Source organism: Lytechinus pictus, chromosome 12 (assembly GCF_037042905.1).
Source record: "Lytechinus pictus isolate F3 Inbred chromosome 12, Lp3.0, whole genome shotgun sequence".
NCBI lineage: Eukaryota > Metazoa > Echinodermata > Echinoidea > Temnopleuroida > Toxopneustidae > Lytechinus > Lytechinus pictus.
The window spans coordinates 25893397-25909375 of NC_087256.1; the positions used below are offsets into that span (position 1 = coordinate 25893397).

The 15979-nt window shown below is 38.1% G+C and overlaps 1 protein-coding gene across 4 annotated transcripts in view; it reads left to right on the forward strand.

The window, feature by feature from the left end:
* The first annotated feature begins 3458 nt into the window (after positions 1-3458).
* Positions 3459-15979, forward strand: part of LOC129272334 (clathrin interactor 1-like) — a 47313-nt gene continuing 34792 nt past the window's right edge. For 3 of the 4 annotated variants that reach the window (XM_064107977.1, XM_054909485.2, XM_064107978.1), the window contains exons 1-3: positions 3550-3748; positions 12171-12372; positions 14547-14685. In XM_064107977.1, coding sequence (XP_063964047.1) covers positions 3705-3748; positions 12171-12372; positions 14547-14685 — 385 coding nt within the window. In that variant the 5' untranslated portion in view covers positions 3550-3704. Of the gene's footprint in view, positions 3749-12170; positions 12373-14546; positions 14686-15979 lie in introns of all 4 variants that reach the window. The other variant, XM_054909488.2, reaches the window with a different exon arrangement.

Consider the following 15979-nt stretch of genomic DNA (forward strand, 5'->3'; position numbering starts at 1 on the left):
GCATGCTGGCTTGTTTTGTTTATTAAATATTTTAGTCTTGTGTCCATAAATCTAGGTATTCAACATTCATACTTTTTCTCTAACAAATGCATAGATAATATCGAGTAATTATTGGTGTGATAAATAAATTTCAATTTATCATCTTTTTCCATGCATCAGTATATTTTACTCTGATTTGATCAAAGAGATTTATAGATTATTTTAAATATATCAAATGGACTTCGATCAAACTAACCATTCCTATGTCGGCCTATCAAAAATAAAAACAACATACAGCTATGGAGAGCAAATAGGGACAAATATTTTTTTGCTGTGTGTAATAGAGGAGGGGTATATAATAAATAGTGATAAAACATAAATGACGATTTAATATGGTTTTATGCACAGGTTTCTTATTGTTTGCCCTCCAACATGTCTTGCTCATGGGAACTCTCTATATATTGTATAAGCCGAATGTCGGACTTTTTTTTCTATGGGCGTGTTTTTTTAGAGGTATACACATGGGTGTCGATCCCGTGTCGATTGACAATCGTGGTTGGCGGAGATGACTTACACAAATATTGTTCTTTTCATCAGTGGGAAGGTTTTTTAAAGGTTTTATAGGGGGTTCAGTGATGTAATGAGCAAAACAAATGATATGGGGGGAGGCAGGCCTGTCGGGCAAAATGCATTTTAAAAATTGGTAAATGGCCAGCTAGGGCACAAGGGGGGCACAAGTAGGCCTACCACATGCGCTTGTTTGCAGGGAGGGGAGCCCGGGGGGGGGGGGCATGCACTCGACCAAAAAAGTGGTAGGGGTGTGCCGCGGGCGAGGCAAAAAACGGGGGCCTTGGAGCGGGCTTATTTTAAAAAGGAGGGTCCTCGGAACAGGCTTCGGAACTACAAATGTTTGTGAAAACGGGGGTCCTCGGAACGGATCTCCGTATCTCTGTGAGTGCGTATGCATCCATATGGAACGGGCAATCGTGCATAACGCAGCTAGCGCGGCCTCCGCCGGGTGCGCTCGCGCTTAGCCGATGCTGGTCGAAAAGCGCTCTACGGCCGCTTTTCACCAAAATTGTAGCGGATCAATGCGACCGGAACGGCGTAACGAAAAATATGCGAAGCTTTGGAGCGGCTTTCTTTGTTCTTTTTCTCAATAAGACAAAAATGCTATGCCTTGGAACGGAAATTTGAGTGTAAAAATGGGGGTCCCCTCCGCGGCACATACCCACTATGCATTATATACTGAGTGCCCCCCCCCCCGGGGAGGGTAGATCGAGATGATTAAAACGTCAACATTATAGCATTTCATTCTCGTTCATCGTGGATTTTTTTTCCCCTTCCATCTGTTTATAACAGTTTTCGAAAGGAACGGTTTCACTAAAAAAAAAAAAAAAAACATATAGATAAATTACCAGAAAAAATGAGGTGCCATGCGTATTGATCTGCACTATACCACCATCATGATCATTACAGGGCCCTCCTTATACTGGTCATAATTTTGATTCATCATAATGCTCTGCCCGTAAATTGTCGGGGGATGGATACAGCCGGGCCTCCCCACCCGAACTTTGGTGCACTGGCGGATCCAGGGGGGGGGGGGGGGCAAAGCCGACCCGCCCCTCCCCCTTTGAGAGGCACAATTAAAATTTGTAGTCTAAACATGCTGTTAAAACAGAAGTATGCCCCCCCCCCCCTTTAAAAGTGAAGACCTATTTTTTTTCTTTTTTTTGCTTGTCAAATCTTTTTGTGGACGAAATGTATATTTTTTGTTGAAAATCATTTTTTTGTGTTTGTCAAATTATTCCTGGGGAAAATGTGCCCCCCCCCCCCGTTTGGAAAATTCTGGATCCGCCCCTGCTTTGGGGAATGGCCCGCCACCAGCCCCGAGGATCGAATCCCATGCACCGGCCTGTCTACAAAAGAACCGGGCTAATATATTTCTAATATGATTCTGTTGAGGGCAATGTATAAGGTCAGTCAAGAGAATTCCAGCGACTCCCTCAGCTATCGATCAGCCCCCAGACCAACTTTCATGATGCGTTAGAAAAGGCAGTCCTGGTAAATGCCATTTAAAAATTGCTCAGATGGTTTCATATTTGCCCCATGAAATCCCGGACCCGTCTAAAAATCTAGTTCACGGAACCTTTCCCTTGGGGAGCGGGTGAGGGGGGGGGGGTTCCTGCATATAGCATTTTCTTCTATACAGTATAGGAGTACATTGACACACCTCTTGAACTTTTCAATTTTTCTCCTCTTTTCAAGCTCCCTCTTTTTTGAAAAATCTTAAAGGGGTGGGGTCGGGTGGTCTCCCCTGCTCCCTCCACCTGCGGAAGCACCAGCATCAATTCTTATCTATATAAATGAAATATAATGCCAAATATATTTCTAGGCATGATTGTCCATTGCAGACGAGTTGTGATTCGCACTGGAGCAGGGCTCTTTTTTCAAAGGTTTTTTTTTTTGGGGGGGGGTGGGGGGCAGTTGCGATTGGCAGGGGCAGGGCTCGATTTTCTTCAAAGGGTGACTTTTGATTTTTTTTGGGGGAAAGGGTGGGTGGCTCTTCGACAGTATCCTGCATGCCCCCCCCCCCCCCATCGATCATGAGTAATAATTGTAACTTCATGGCCCGCCATCCATTGACCGAGGTAGATAAGATTGAAAGAAACTTTCTTTTGATTAATTATTTCCTTTTTTATTTTTACGGCGACGAAACGGTTTATTTCCATTTTTTTATTTATTTATTCGTTTCTGCATGTCATGACAATGTACCGACAGTGTGACCATCACAAAATGTTAATACATTAAATTTTACATTAAAAATATAATATGAAGTATAATTATGATCATTTACATTAACTGATTATATGAAAGTGGCAATGCAGACATGCAGTGGTATGACAATACAAGCAGATGCTTGAGCCGTTGTCACACATTTGGAAATATAAAATACATGCATGTATATTTAAAAAAATACTAAGAAAGTCAAACGAACTAACTAATGATACACACAGATAAAAACCAAACAAACAAATTATGTTTCACAACTATAAATACAAATATTTAGTGTGAGGCGTAATAATTTACTTTAAATTATATCAATACAACAAAATATTTGTCTAGCGAGAGAGTTACATCTTAAAGACAAGTATGTGTTTAACTGCACTTTAATGGCAATTCGGCTATAATAGACCACCTCGTCTACTATCATGTGGTCTATCATCATTTCGTCTGATAACCAGTTGATCAAATAGCCATTTAGTCCATACCATTTAGACTGAGTGTTAATTGGGCAAAATTAATGAAAATAATATGGATATTAGACCAAATGAGACGAAATGGTGATTAGACGAAGCCTGATTATTGGACCAAATTTATTTGACCAAACGGTTGTTAGACGAAATGTTGATGGACAGAATGGCGTTAGACTCAATGAAGGTATATACACCGAATTGGCAATACCGATGAAACTTACAGATCGAACCGCTCTCCTGATAAATGGCTAAATAGCATTTTGTTTTGTGGAACTTCGGGCTGCCCATATTCATTGAATGAGGTCACGGATTTGATGACGTCGGCACACCGGCAAATCCATTTCAAGTGTACACAGCAGACGCCCACCACCAAATCACGGATTCGTAATCCTTGATCATCTAATTGAATTTTGTGTATTTCGTATCACTTTTTCTTCAAAAATACTAGATTTTGCATAAGCCACCATCATGCAGTCGGCTATGTGGAAGATCCGTGAATTAACGGACAAAGTGTAAGTTACTACTCTTTTTATCCATACGCTAGAATGGTAATCGGTGATGACGTTCGTTGCCATCGCTATCGTATCTCTGTATGCTATTCCGCCGGTACAAACGCCGTGCTATAATTTTAAATGCTGTGTGCTTGCTGCGGCGCGGCGGTGGCTACGCCCGCCCACATTCATTCAGTCTGTCTGCTGCTCAAACTTAAAGTAAATAATCAAATCAAATGAACCAACAACAAATTCATTATGTAAGACAGGTATAGACATGAGTTATGATAATTATATTTATATTAGAATGAACGGCAGTGACGTGAAAATGCGCCGAGCTGAGCTGAGATGACATTTGTCAATTTAGACTTTAGTTTAGTTGTTATAGTTAGGCCTAGTGACTAGTGACAATAGTGTAACTGTAAGTTACGTTACACTCAGTCATTTATTTTAATTGAAAAAAATAATGACTGTCATTGTCAATTTAACAAAGTTACAATACTAAGTTATACATGCAAATGTCCATCATTCTCAGCCTGCCGCATTTGCCAATGCAATGGCAAAAAAAAAGTTTCATGAATTAATTTGACAAGGAAATTAGAAAATAGTCGTGTTACTTGTTACTGTTAGATCTATCGTTCATTGTCGTTTATAGACCTAAAAAGTTAACTGTTTTAGTGTTTGATCTCCAACTTAGTAGTATGATGGTGGGCCCTAAGTCTGCACCTAACAATTTGAGTTAAGATTTAACATGGATTTCTTCTTATTTCACAAAATCTTTTGGATAATAATGTTCCTTATATTATTGAGAGTAAGTATACCAAATTTCTCATTAAAAAATGAAAGAAAATATAGGATTTTCTTGAAAAAACCTTGGACAGTCATTTTCAGATTGAAAAAAAAAATGGTACCCCATGTCTGCGCACTCATTCACTTTGCACACGATTCAGAGATTTTGATTAGAAAGGCTGTATTTTGAGGCCGTCACATGAAATGCCCTGAATTCATTATTTTTTCACCATTTTGAGTCGGATTTTTTTAAGAATACCTGTCTATGTATTGCATGTGTAAAGTTCGTGCTCGTTGCGTATCTTCTTTTACTAGAATCGCGCAGATACGCGGGTGCGCAGACTTGGGAGACCGCGCAGACATGGGGGAACTGACCATACAGTTACTGAGTTTGAAATGTTTTTGAAAGGTGAATTTAATGTTTATTATTAAATGTTAGAATTAGCTTAACTCTGATTCTGAGTGACGTTGCAGTTGCAGAATAATAATCTACTGTACCAAAATGTTTCTAACGTTAATCGTTAGGCCTAGATTCTACCTAAATAGTTGTATTCAAATGGCCGTTAAAAATTCCTATTTCGACAACTCAACAGACTCAGTTTTAAAGGAGAATGAAACTCTTGGAGCAAGTTAGCTTTTGTGAAAGCAGAAAAATCAAAGAATAAGATCAACAAAACTTTGAGTAAAATAGGACTAGCAATAAAAGAGTTATGAGCATTTGAATGTCGAGATCACTAATGCTATGGAGATCCTCCCATTGGCAATGCGACCAAGATCTGTGATGTCACACACGTACAACTCTCCCATTTGGACACTGAAAATATACCCCAAAACATCTCTTTTTGCTCATTCTAATCATATGACAAACGATTCATCAATGATATAATGTTGTGAAACCTCTGTACTTGTCATCTCATAAAGAGAACACCTCACCTTGTGATAGACTCTATAAAAGTGAGAATATAAGTTAAATAAGTACTAAAGTAATGAGGGAGTTGTACGTGTGTGATATCACAGATCTTGGTCGCATTGCCGATGGGAGGATCTACATGGCACTAGTGATCTCAATATTCAAATGCTCATAACTTTCTTATTATTCATTCAATCTTCCTCAAACTTTCAACAATATGTTTCTTTGATTTTTCTCTTTGATATGGATTCAGCTGGTTTCAAGGGTTTCATTCTCCTTTAAGGGGAGTGAGAGTGATCACTCGCCTTTTCAGGTAGAGCAATTTATCACTCGCCTCAGCAAAATTGATTTTTTGTGATATGAAATGATTAATGCATTTATGCAGAAAAATTAGAAAACAGGCAACATCATCTTACGCATTGAATTGCTTGTAGACTCTACATTTTATTACGTATTAGGTAATCTCTGTTCTGACATATGAATGTTAGAACAAGAGTGTCGGTCAATGATTGAACTGTAGTGTAGGCCTAGTGTTGGAGCCAATCTTGAAAACCTCATTCTCAGTCAAATTAAGAAGACACGAAAAAGCATTAACACACATTGCAAGAATGACAAGAAAAAGTTAATTGAGATAAATGTTGCCTATACAACTGATTGTTTGTCTCCTTAGTTGTGGTTTGTATCTTAAGTAGGTACAATCATGAACGCTAGAGGGCGCTGCGCGTAAACGGCGCTTTTTTTGCATGGACCGTTTTGCCGCCGATAAGCTGCTATCGTTGAGATTGCCGAGTGTATTGGCAAATGTAAGGGTGGATGAATCTACTCTTATTTTTAAAGTGATTTGCCCAATAGGTATGATGTGTATGAAAATTTCATCATGGATACTTACGTCATCGTCAACGAACAATGGGAGAGCTTCAACGAATAGTTTTGACTGTCAAATTGGTCTGGAATATCACTGGTAAGTACAATTTTCCGTTGAATTTTCGTATTTTTCGACGATATTATGTGAAATACGATATATATCCATCAAGATAGAAGTGAAAATGTGGTATTTTCTGAAAGCTGAATTCATTCTGGACTTGATTTTTCTTTCCACTTTGTCGCATGACATAGCGGTTTTAAGATATTGAGGTTGGAACAGGGGCTTCCCCTGGCGTCCCGGGGTGGATTTTGAGGAAATTCACGAGTTCGAGATTGCGTGTGAGCCGGGTGGCTATGCGTACGCCTATGGGCTACACACGTAATAAAGTTAGCCTAGCCAAACGAAACGGAAGGATAATTATTTTCAAAGGTTTTAGTGATTCGATGGATTTATTTAATAGGAAATTTCATTGTTTGACCATAATGATTATATTAATAATATTGATAAATGGAAGTTGGACTTACCTTAATTAAGTTTATTGTCAATGTCAGACTTCACTTGGAGTTGGACTAGCGAATCTGGGGAGTCATTCTGACTTTTGAAGTTTGAATCATCGACATCGCTTTTGGCTGTGCTGGGGCTTAATGTCATTGCACTTCATAATCTTTTTCTCTTCAAATTGGCAATACAATATTAATAATAATGAAAAAGAGACCTTTAAAAAAAAATCTGTAGGTGTTGCCAACACAGCAATATAGGCCTAAATGTTTTTTTTTTCAATTTAGGGGCCCAGGGGTATGTTATGTGCAGACAAAGTTTGTTTTTGTTATTCATGAAATTGGCAACATATAGGCCTCAGTTACCTTGATTCAGCCCAGCCATTGAATCTGTGTTATTGTTAAAAATAAATTAAATATTGCTCAATATAGGTTTGAACTGGAAGTGCATCTCTTTACAATGACTTTTTCATATTTATGTTTTATTTTTTTAGATGAAGCTTGAGCACCGATCCTACCAATGGCATCATACCAAACTATTAGAACAGCTGATCGATGATGTTTCGTGTACATTTTCCTGGCTACTTGGCAGTACTTGCTTTTACCATCCTTGTCAATATCCATCCTGGCCTATGACCTGGTCTACACTACACTCTACACTCAAGTGCAGTCTTTGCTGCAAAGTTGTTTTAAAATTCCAAGAAAGAAATAAAATTGATTTACTCTCAAGATAATTGGTGATGGAGATGAAAGAGAAAGAAAATGAGATCATGTTTGATGCACTTGTGGGTGGATGTGGTTTTTAATGGACCTCTATATTATATATTTTTATGATGCATGTATGTGTGAGGGTGGAGTGAAATGGGATGAGAGGTTAGACATTTCTTTTTACTCTTTGTCATTGCCTTTAAAAGGAAAATACAATTTGTTTGTTTTACGTAACAATCTCACAGGAATTTTACAACTTGTTTTATTATCATTATTAAAAAAATTTCTTTAAGTATATTGACCAAATGGAGGACTGAAAATGCCAATTTACAATCTCATTACAAAGTAAAATAGTGTTGGATAACAGAAGGAAAAATGATGGAATAAGAGAGATTGCAGAAGAGCTGAAAAGTACCCATTGTAGAATGAGAAAGTAGAGATTGAGGGGGGGGGTGTATTAAAAAAAATATATATATTATAAATCCCAAAGTAAATATTCTATACAATTCATGTATTGGTATATTTCATACAAATGTAGAGAAAGGAAAATATGATATTTTAGCAAGTCAATTTGATATAGAACAATTAAAATGTAATTTAGAGGCATGGAGGTCCCCCCCCCATTGTTTCTTAACAAAAGGGTATTATTGTTGATTTGTGGGATCTTTCTATTTTGTACTTAAATAATAGTACTTAGGCCAGAAATATCCTTCAACTGTCTCCTACATCTTTGATGGTAGTCCATTAAATGTGTGTTTCTGACAGAATTGAGTTACTTCAATCCAAACCCTTGATGAAAGAAGGCATCCTTGAATGTTGAAATCATGATTCTTTGCCCATTTTTTTGCATGAATTAAATATACTATTTCATAAATCCATTTAAATGTAGATACTAAAACTTGGGCAAAGATTCATTTGAAGTTGGGGGACGGGAGAGTGAAATTTGAAGTGTATACAGCTTGGTGGCCAGTGTTGCAACTACAGTACCTGTAAAGAGAAAATAAAATCAAGTAAAATTTAGGAAATTAAAAAAATGCTCAAGTCTGATAGCTTTGAGTAAATTTTGCCCACAATTCAGCCAATAAAATAATTAATGGAAAATAGGTAAAATTATCATGGTAATATCCCCAAGAACAGTAATGATTAAGATTTTAAAAAGTAGTTTTGGCCATTGGCAGCGGAAGGATTTTTTTTTTTTTTTGGGGGGGGGGGTCCACCTGAATTTTTGGGATGGAGACAGGTAACACATTTGACTGCAAAAAAAAATAGTAATCAACCAAAATTGTATGATGAACCACCAAAAAATTTTGACAAGAAAAAAAAAGGTTATCAACAAAAATATTAGGGGGGACTGCCCTCCCCCCTCAAAGTCGAGGGAACCTGTCCCGTGCTTCCGCCACCTATGGTTGTGGGTCTAGGACCCCCCCCCCCTGGAAAAAAATCATAAATGAAATAACAGATTTAAAAAATCCCTACTGATAGCCACAATGACTGAAAAAGGAAAATGTATAGATCTTTATAAAAAAAAAAACCCTGCTTAGATTCGATGATGTTGTTAACCCTGATTTTGCATGTTTACGCTTATAGGCCCTACTTACCAAAACTCATTTCAAGGGGTGGATTGGGGCATGATATTCCAGGGATCTTCAGCTTGTTGCTCCAGTGACATACATGAGAGAAAGAAACAAAAAAACTTTTTGGAATGGAAGTTCAGAAATAAAAAATGTAATTTCATGATAATGGTTAAGTTGAGTAATTTATCCCACAATTAAGCAGATAAAACTTTTTCTTAAACTTGTAATTAGTAATAATTAAAATGAGTATTTCCCAGAGCCCTGCCCCCATCTGTAAACGGTGCAATGATACAGAATAAAAATAAAAATTGGCAACTTTGAACTTATTAACCCCCCCCCCCCCCCCTTTGACCACCGACAACGAGAGGTGAATCTTGGTAAACATGAATGACTCATACTCAGTATGCACGGTAACGTGACGGAACTATTTTCGACATCGTTCACAAATTAATTTCGAAGTAAGCCAATAACGAAGCATAAAAACATGGAATAATCCGAGTTTCATCACTGGCATGTCAATTCAAGGTAAGTATTATCACCAACTTTGATTATGATATTACGGAAATACACTCGGCAGCTCTCAAATGGCATATTTAACATGCAAAGAGAGCGAGCTTGGCGTCTATTGCAAGTCGCAGCTGCAAGTGCATCTGCACAAGCAGGGCGCTGGAGCAGTGGGCTGCCGTCCATAATTGCATGAACACCATCGCCGTTGCGTCGCGGTCGCCATGCATCATAGCTTCGCATAGGTTGCCTAGCCCGCGGCGTGCATTGCAATTGCAGCTACTCGCCGCTCTAGCAGCCGACACTAGTTTCAGAGCGCACATACGGATGCACGTAGCTTAAACGATCACAAAATTGGGATATCGTTTGATATCGCTGGTGATTATGTTTATGACAATTTTGCCACAAATAAGCTACTTTTATTCCAATATTATGAACATTTTAAATACGTTTTTAATATTTTCACTTCACATCAGTGATTACTCAGTTATTTAGCTACAGAGTGATGATATTGAGAGAAGCTTTGAAGATGTTTTTAATTTTTCATTATTTTACCTATCTTAAGTGTACATTCCTCAATCCATTTTGTAATCAGACAAAAAAGTTCCCCTTGTACCAGTATGTCAAAAAATACCTCAAGTGAAGTTCGTGCAGGCTCCACTCCACTTCACTAAAACTGCTACACTACACTCCACCTACACGAACATCAAGCCGTGAATTCACTCTGATACTCCGAGTGACAAAGGTGGGAAAAAATGCATATTTATTGTAAAAATCCTACATCGTAATGAGCTTAAAAAGAATAAGAAGCTTAATTTTTTACTTTTCATCCTAATTTCACTCCATATCCATTCTCCGGTTAGCCTCAAAATGAGTGATTTAGAGCCAACATCGAGTTCCTCACACGTATAAATCGCTGCCGATTTCAAAACATTGCATGCGCGAGGATCGGAGCTCCGGGGTTATGGATAGTCCGGGGTTAAGGATAGTATGGGGTTAAGGAAATGCAGTGTGAAAATCATACTAGTGGACAAAAGATGTACATGTAGATCTACCAAACGGTTACATAACAGACTAGAAAGACCATGTCGTTGCCAAGTATGTTTCTTTTGCATATTTTTACTAGTCATTAAACACACCGGTATGGCTTACGCACAGTTTTGAACAGCAAATCATCAAAGTAGACTTGTTGGGAAATCTCCGGGGTAGAGGTCCTAGTAGAGGCTCTTCACTTTAGGTGAATTAGGTCTATACATGTAGTTGCAAAGTAAGTTCAATAAGTTCCACAAATGGTCGCACCATCTTCAACAGATATGTGATTTCGTAAAATAGAATAAACACATTTAAGCAAATAACAGAACGATGTAAAAATGAAATATGGGCGGGCAGCCAAGCTCATAATTGCAAATTTGCAGTGGTACAGTACAGACATCAGAAGCCTTATGACCTTACAGCTAAGGGAAGAGTTTCTCTTGACAGCCACCAAAAGTGAAAAAAAATCATTAGGGTTTGTGTTAGGGTTACAGTTGGGAGAAGGGACTTAGGGTGGCTGTCGCAAAAGGAACTCTTTCCTAAGCCTATTTTTCTGGTAAAATTGGTAGTTTAATTCATGGAGAATAATAGACCCATAGGCACTGAAGAGGCAATTTCCATTACTGCCGCATGCACAATGGTATACATTTTTGCTCTGACCTCATACATGTACATGTAGTTATTTATTTTAAAGGTAAATTCCCAGACAAAAATATATACACAGTTATAAAAATAGTTACACCATATGTGTATTTATATTTTTTCTTTTTTGGATATATTTATATACATATCACTTATAGATACATATTTACACTTACCTTCTTCTCTTAGTTTGTTTAATGCTTTATCATATATACTTATATGTCTTTTGCACATTATCAGTTGTTCCCCATTCTTTTCCTTTTTTTCCCCCCACTCTTATGCACCAGTTTATTACGCCTTTCTTTGTAACCTGTTTGACCCACCTCTCACTAATTCTCTTGTTATTCATCCCATTATCACTGTTTTGTTCCAGATCCTGTTTGATGTTGCCTGCCTCATTATCTTAATCCCTATTGGCTTGAGGTCTTTTACTGGCCTTACTTCCACTAACTTCCCTTTGTGTCTGCCTACTCCTTTTCTTTCATCCCCTTCACTAACCTGATTGGTCTTCTCTACTCACTAATGCCCCTTTTGTCTCCTTGTTTCTAGTGTTGCTGTAGCTTGTTTGTGGTCTATATTATGGTTGTTCCACTTTATATGTTTGTCATTTTGCCTCCGACGAAGATTCTGCTAGGATCGAAAGCTTAGGCCCCCTTTTGACTTTCTAAAAATATATACAGTGTACATGTACAAAATGTACGCTGTATTTCAAATACGTGTAGCACAAGAACTGAAATTAGGTGATTCTTCATCGATACTATTCATCTACATACATTGCATTTGCATATTGACACTTATTTGATCATTTCAGTATAGATTTACTGCTTTGTTCATCTTACATAAAAAGGAAGAATGGACGTGCTCCTTTTTCAGTCATGCACCACAATAACATGTAATATCTTTCATTTATTTTTTAATGCAGTACCAATGTGGTAATGAACTACAGTGAGGTGGAGTCCAAGGTCCGTGAAGCGACGAATGAAGAAGCATGGGGACCGCATGGTTCTCTTATGTCAGAGATTGCCAGAGAGACATTCACATACGAGCATTTTCCAGAAGTTGTCGGGATGCTGTGGAAGAGAATGCTCTATGACAACAAGAAAAGTTGGAGGAGAGTTTACAAGGTAAGCTAGTTTTAGCATGACTGGAACGGTACAATTCATATCACAGTAACAGCATTAAAATATTACTAAATGAAAAAGGGAAGTGCAGGGACTCAGTTTTATAATTATGAGGGGAGCAATAAAAAGCTCTCCTAGAACTTTTAAGGAGAGCGGTAGAGGAGCACTGCAAAAAGCTCTTCTTCAACATACAAGGGGAGCTTTTTGTCCAATTAACAAAACAGATGGTGGAAATATATGTACTAAGTTACAATCAACAACCAAAGGAAGGAAACAATCGAATATGCAATATTTATAATTGTTTTACAATGTATTGTAATTAGATTGTAAAACCTGTTTGAGTGGGGTTTTGACTTTGGCTAGAAGTAAGGTCACTGACAATTTTTTTTTGGGGGGGCTCCATTTTAATTTTTTGGTCAAATTTTGGGGGCTCTTTTTAAATGCTACTTTTTTGTACTTTCAGGAATACCTGTTCACTTATCAATGAATTATTACTTTTTGTTAAATATTATATGATTTTTAAAGTTATTTTTTCATGCTTAGAATCTTGGATGTGGGTGTGTGTGGGTGTGTGGCACTGTGCGTGTGTGTGTGACTGTGAGTTGGACTTGGATATAAATGAATTTAATATCTAATTTCTACTCTGTCTATTCCAGTACAATACCCCGTACTCAGCCATGTACATGTAATAAAGGCCCACATACCCTAACTTTTCCTGAAGTTCTTTGAAAACGCAGATCTCCACGAAAATTGCATTTCTCTATGGGGGAGTCTAAATTCGGTGAGAATGTATTCATTAAGAACTTAAATATACATGACAATGAAGAAATCATCAAACTTTATTGGCAGTTTTGAATAATATACCTGAAATGTAAACTCTGTCTGAAACAGAAAATCACCATCATTGAGGCCTTTACTGAGCGAATTGTCCCCCAGAGCTCTGGCAGAGAGACAGAGCTCCGACTGGCTACATGCGCCAATGCGTTCGTGCGTGAGCCTGCCGCCGGCCTTGTAAAATAGATGGAGCTTTGTTTGATGATTTATTTTCTGATATTTACCTCATCCCCTAGAAAAAGAATGATTTTTTAGTTATAATTAATAAATAAGGTACCGGTAACTTATTTTGGATGTTAATAGGCCGTTTTGAAAAGCAAAGCCGAATGACAACTCACCAATGCTAGGTTACTAGACTCTGAATTGTGATATCTGTAGGGGAAACATGTGCATTAGAAATAGAAATTGCACATGGTGCGTGGTAGTCTATCAATGCAACTGTTTCCCGACCGTTGCGTTGATTTTTTTTCCATACCTGGTACCATGTGTATGGAAATACGTGGTACAGAAAAAAAGACGCAAATTCGGAATTTGAAACTGCGCTCCTCGCTATTTTCAAGGCTTATTCAAGAGTTTGAGTGTGGATATTGGATGATTCTTAAACGGTAAGCGGAGCTCGAACATATGGCGTTAGTGCGAATAGTGGGCCGTTGAGTTGTTATCACTCGGCAATGATTTTGGGTGATTTCGAGGGCCACTTTAGGCATTTCCGCGCAGCTCAGCGATCGCGAGGCGCGCTATTAATCGCGCTACCTAAAATGGATTAAGGCGCGCATGTAGCGCGCGATCGCTCTCGCGCGCCTTAAAATTGAGTCCCTGGAAGTGATCCATGCAGCTTTCAATCACAAAATGTATCTGCTTATTCAAGATTTAGCTTGAATATCAGACTTATGATTCACATATATACATGTAGGTGTAGGTGGTTAGAAATCAATTTTAGGGATGGACTTTATTTATACATATTAGAAAATTTGATTGAAGTTGTGGCTATATTAATGAAACTTATCTCTGATACTGTAGGAAAAAAAACATAAAAGTTACCATTATGGTAACTTTGCCATCCAATGGTAACTACCATGGTAACGGTGCTTAACAGCCAATCAAAATCAAGGATTCCATGTAAGTTACCATTGGATGGAAGAGTTAGCATAATGGTAACTTTTATGCAACGGGGCCCAGGGAGCCAGTGGTGATTTCACCCCTGAAATGCTCCAGAGCGTGAGAAAATTCCCATTCACTGCAGTGTTAAAGCTGTAGCAGATTTTCGGCAGTAGGTTGTGAAAAGAACCCCCCCCCCCCCCCGAAGATATTTATCTGAATTATTCTTTGTTTTTTCTTTGCAGTCATTACTACTTCTTCAGTATCTTATATTGAATGGATCAGAACGAGTAGTGACCAGTGCGAGGGAACATCTGTACGATCTCAAGGGACTAGAATCCTACTCATTCGCAGATGAATTCAACAGGGACCAAGGATTAAATGGTGAGAAAATAAAAATTGTATAGAACTTTCTTGTTAGGCCTGGGATGAATAACCTTTTTGCCATTTGATTGTCTGAATAGTTCGAACAATTCAGTGGATTCACAATATGGTGCACCACCTATCGGTTGCAGCGGACAGGCCGAAATCCGCAATGCCTCCTGGGAAAAAGTGCATTATGCTGTGCTGACTGACGCGGCTCGAACGATCGGTTTGTACAAAATTATACTGTTGTTACCCAGGTCTAGGAGGTGGGAGAGAAATTTGCTTCAGATTTTTTTTTGGTAATATAGTTTTCTGTGAATTCTTCCTCCGCTCTTTCATATGGTTTTCATTTTTGAAGCATCTTTACACCAGCAATATGCGCTGACTGCGCCTGGCCTGCAAATGATGTCGACCCAAAAGTTAGAATGCCAACCGATAGATGGCACACCGTATTGTGAATCCACGGAATTTAGATTCTTAGAATTTCAGAAATGACAAGAAAATTGACCTATCTACATACCCTACGGGTGGTCATTCATAATGAGTAAGATGACTCAGTCTAGTGTTCCAGTACACGGCCTTTGACATTCATGTCAACACAGCTGAATGATACACGGTCTCCGGTACGGCCATTATTGTGTCTTGAAAGGGTTACAATGTTTGGAATTCATAAAATTTCAACATGAATTTGATTTGATATCTTGCTCTTTGTCGTAAAAATACCAAAGATTACAGCCATGTACTTTGGTGTCAGTAATCAACATCTGGCAAACATCTGATTAGTGTAAAAAAATTGTACTGTCTTTGTTTGCCAATTGTTGGTAAAATGATAGAATGCACTTGATTGTTCGAGTTTTACTCCCAGGCCGAGTTCTTGTACACATGAAGTGTATTTCATATACCTACTGTAGTATATCTACATGTAAAATGATTTCTTGACACTTGTCACTACAGTGGCTTGCGCTGGTCAGGTCACTCTATATTTCAAACACTAGAAACTTGTGGGGGTGAACACTGTTTATTTCCTTCAATTCCTTGATAAGTATGAACAAGGACATGGTTTCCATTCTAAAAGAATACAGTATTTACCACTGTTTGATATTTCAATGAGTACATGTAGAAGGTAATCCTGTCGACAATGGAAAAAAATATTCCTTAGATGCTCTGTGAAAAGCATACACTGCATGAAATTACTTCCTAACCACTGCTAATTCTGAATATTTATGTTATTAGATTTCCATGCATTAGCTTTCATTGAATCTAAAGTGAGTAATTATGGTTGAATATTAATTCCGGTACCGTAATTCACTTC